The sequence below is a fragment of the Arachis ipaensis genome, chromosome B01, assembly GCF_000816755.2.
Source record: "Arachis ipaensis cultivar K30076 chromosome B01, Araip1.1, whole genome shotgun sequence".
Taxonomy (NCBI): domain Eukaryota; kingdom Viridiplantae; phylum Streptophyta; class Magnoliopsida; order Fabales; family Fabaceae; genus Arachis; species Arachis ipaensis.
The window spans coordinates 119,266,539-119,269,532 of NC_029785.2; the positions used below are offsets into that span (position 1 = coordinate 119,266,539).

Here is a 2,994-nt window from a genome sequence, read left to right on the forward strand (position 1 = left end):
TTAGTTGCTATAATTAACTATAAAAATAATAGCAAGTTATATAAAAATAAAATCATAGATAAAAAAATAAAATTAAAATTGAGATTTCATACCACACATAATATTAGATACAAACTTAATAATAAGAATAGAATGATAAAATGATAAAAAAAAAATAACTGAACAAAATATATGCATTAAGTAGTTCACATGGAACCTTATGTGAAGATGGTGTAGGAGGGCCAGAACAAATATTTTTCATAAAGCCAACAATAAAAATAGATCTTTTTTATTTTGAAGTCATTTTTTTAGGGGAGTAATAGAATAATTTTTATCGAAAGAGAGAAAAGTCATGTATTTTTACTTCTTTAAAAAGCTGTAAATTAATTTTTTTGAAAAGATAAAAACTTTTCTTTAAAATGGTGCTAAACACGCTTATTATGACTTTTTCATAATGTAAAAGTAAAAAAAAATAGCTTCTGTTACTTCTCCAAACGAGTTTTTAGTTAAGTTGTTTATTCAAATTGGCCATAAGTTTGGGTAGAGTTTAATTAAGCTCCTTTTTAGGTAAACAATTTAATTAAACTCTTTTTAAAAAATAGTTTAAACAATAAATATTTTAAAAGTAAATAATTTATAAATAAGTTATTTTGTATTTGATTTTTTAGTTTTAAAAATATTTATTACACCAGACACTAATAATATATATTTTCATAAGTTAAAAATAAAAAATTACTTATAAACCTATTGAAATAGGCCCAAAATAAAGTGCTTTGTTATTTCTTAGCTTTATTAGAAAAAATAAAAAGTATCTATAAAAATACATTATTCAAATATATTTGTTTTTTTAATTAAAAATTGAGAGAGAAATTATTAAAAGGTCATAAAAGTAAAAATAATAATAAAAAGGAGTTTACATCATGATATATGCATGCGAATAATTACGATATAAATGATGATGAGATCTCGTAATTAATTAAGGGTAGGTAAGGTTTATATGAGTGCCTCTTCATTGTCCAGCATCTCTATATAAATACTTTCCCACACCTTTGCTCCTCAACAATTCCATCCACTCTCAAAAAATTGAAGAATACACACAATAATGTCATCATCACAACTATGCTCTATGCTTCTCCCACCTTCACTTTGTTTTGCATCACTCAACTTTCATGTCTTCCTTACTCTCCTTCTATTGCTTCTTGTTTTCAACTATTGGTTGGTCCCTGGTGGTCTTGCTTGGGCTCTCTCCAAGTTCCGTTTAGAATCACCACGTGCCCATAATACTAATAACAACAACAAAAGGTCGATTCCTGGGCCTTCAGGTCTTCCAGTTCTTGGCCTTGTTTCAGCCTTCACTGGAACCCTAACTCACAGGGTTCTGGCGAACTTGGCTGAAACATTTAAGGCCAAGAACTTGATGGCATTTTCCATTGGGGTGACCCGGTTTGTTATCTCCACAAACCCTAACACGGCCAAAGAGATTCTTAACAGTTCAGCTTTCGCTGATCGACCTATCAAAGAATCAGCTTACGAGCTTCTCTTCCACCGTGCAATGGGGTTCGCTCCTTATGGCGAATACTGGAGGAACCTTAGAAGAATCGCCACCGTTCATTTGTTCTCTCCACGGAGGATCGCTGCTAGCGGTGAGTTCAGAGCTAGAGTTGGTGAGCACATGGTGAAAGAAATGGTTGGTTTGATGGAGAAGAAGAGTGAGGTTAAGGTTAGAGAGGTGTTGCATTTAGGATCGTTAAACAATGTGATGATGAGTGTGTTCGGGAAAAGCTATGAGTTTGGTGAAGGTGGTAATGGGTGTGAGCTTGAAGAGTTGGTGAAAGAAGGGTATGATCTGCTTGGTGTTTTCAATTGGAGTGACCACTTCCCTTTCTTGGGTTGGTTGGATTTGCAAGGTGTCAGAAAGAGGTGTAGGAATCTAGTAGCGAAAGTGGATGATTTTGTTGGAAATATCATATTGGAACATAGAATGAAAAGGGTTGCCAAGGATGAAGCCTTTGATGACTTTGTTGACGTGTTACTAGATTTGGAAAAACAGAGCAAGCTTCAGCACTCCGATATGGTTGCTATTCTTTGGGTGAGTCTGTGACGGTTATCCTTACGTGAATATAATATTATGAATTGTTAGATAATTTAATATATTTTACTGAATTTTTTGAATTTATTTCAGGAAATGATATTTAGAGGGACTGATACAGTAGCAATTCTTTTGGAATGGATTCTAGCACGGATGGTATTGCACCCTGAAATCCAAGCAAAAGCTCAATCTGAAATTGACTCTGTAGTTGGATATGATCGTACAATCAATGATTTAGATCTTCAAAATCTACCATACCTACGTGCCATAGTGAAAGAAACCCTAAGAATGCACCCACCAGGCCCACTGCTATCATGGGCGAGGCTTGCAATCCACGACACACAAGTGGGCCCCCACATGATTCCAGCTGGCACAACGGCAATGGTTAACATGTGGGGCATCACGCATGACAAAGAAGTTTGGTGTGAGCCGGAAGAGTTCAAGCCAGAGAGGTTCATAGAAGAAGAGGTTCAAATAATGGGGTCTGATCTTAGGGTTGCACCATTTGGTTCTGGAAGAAGGGTGTGTCCTGGCAAGGCTATGGGCTTGGCCACTGTGGAGCTTTGGCTTGCTATCTTGCTTCAAACCTTCAAATGGATTCCTACAAATCATCTTGACTTATCTGAGTGCTTGAAACTCTCTCTTGAGATGAAGTCACCTCTTCTTGCTAAGCTTATTCCAAGATTTGGTTAATTAATTACTTTTTGTTTTTTGAAATTTAAATTAAACCGTGGGCTATGTTTTTTGCGAACTACTAGTGTTTATTGGGAAAGGTTTGATCATCAATAGTTTTTTTTTTTAATTAAAAAAATGGGTTGTGGACATGTATTTGCTGGGTATATTTCTTATCTATTTAATTATATAAAAAAGTTGAGTAATTATGTTTATGTTATTAAAATTTTGTTTCTTTGCATATCAAATTGTAA

At 34.2% G+C, this 2,994-nt stretch overlaps 1 protein-coding gene across 1 annotated transcript; it reads left to right on the top strand.

Annotated features, from left to right (window-relative positions):
- LOC107634981 (cytochrome P450 78A5-like) lies at positions 1,015-2,962 on the top strand. The gene is made up of 2 exons (XM_016338327.2): positions 1,015-2,068; positions 2,162-2,962. The coding sequence occupies exons 1-2, from the start codon at positions 1,082-1,084 to the stop codon at positions 2,759-2,761; spliced, it is 1,587 nt and encodes a 528-aa protein (XP_016193813.1). The 5' UTR covers positions 1,015-1,081; the 3' UTR covers positions 2,762-2,962.

What these genes read in the sequence shown, in the direction of transcription:
- LOC107634981 (XM_016338327.2), top strand. Translation starts at nt 1,082, where the DNA reads ATGTCATCATCACAACTATGCTCTATGCTTCTCCCACCTTCACTTTGT. An exon ending in ATATGGTTGCTATTCTTTGG is followed by an intron (nt 2,069 to 2,161) that starts GTGAGTCTGTGA and finishes AATTTATTTCAG; the next exon opens with GAAATGATATTTAGAGGGAC.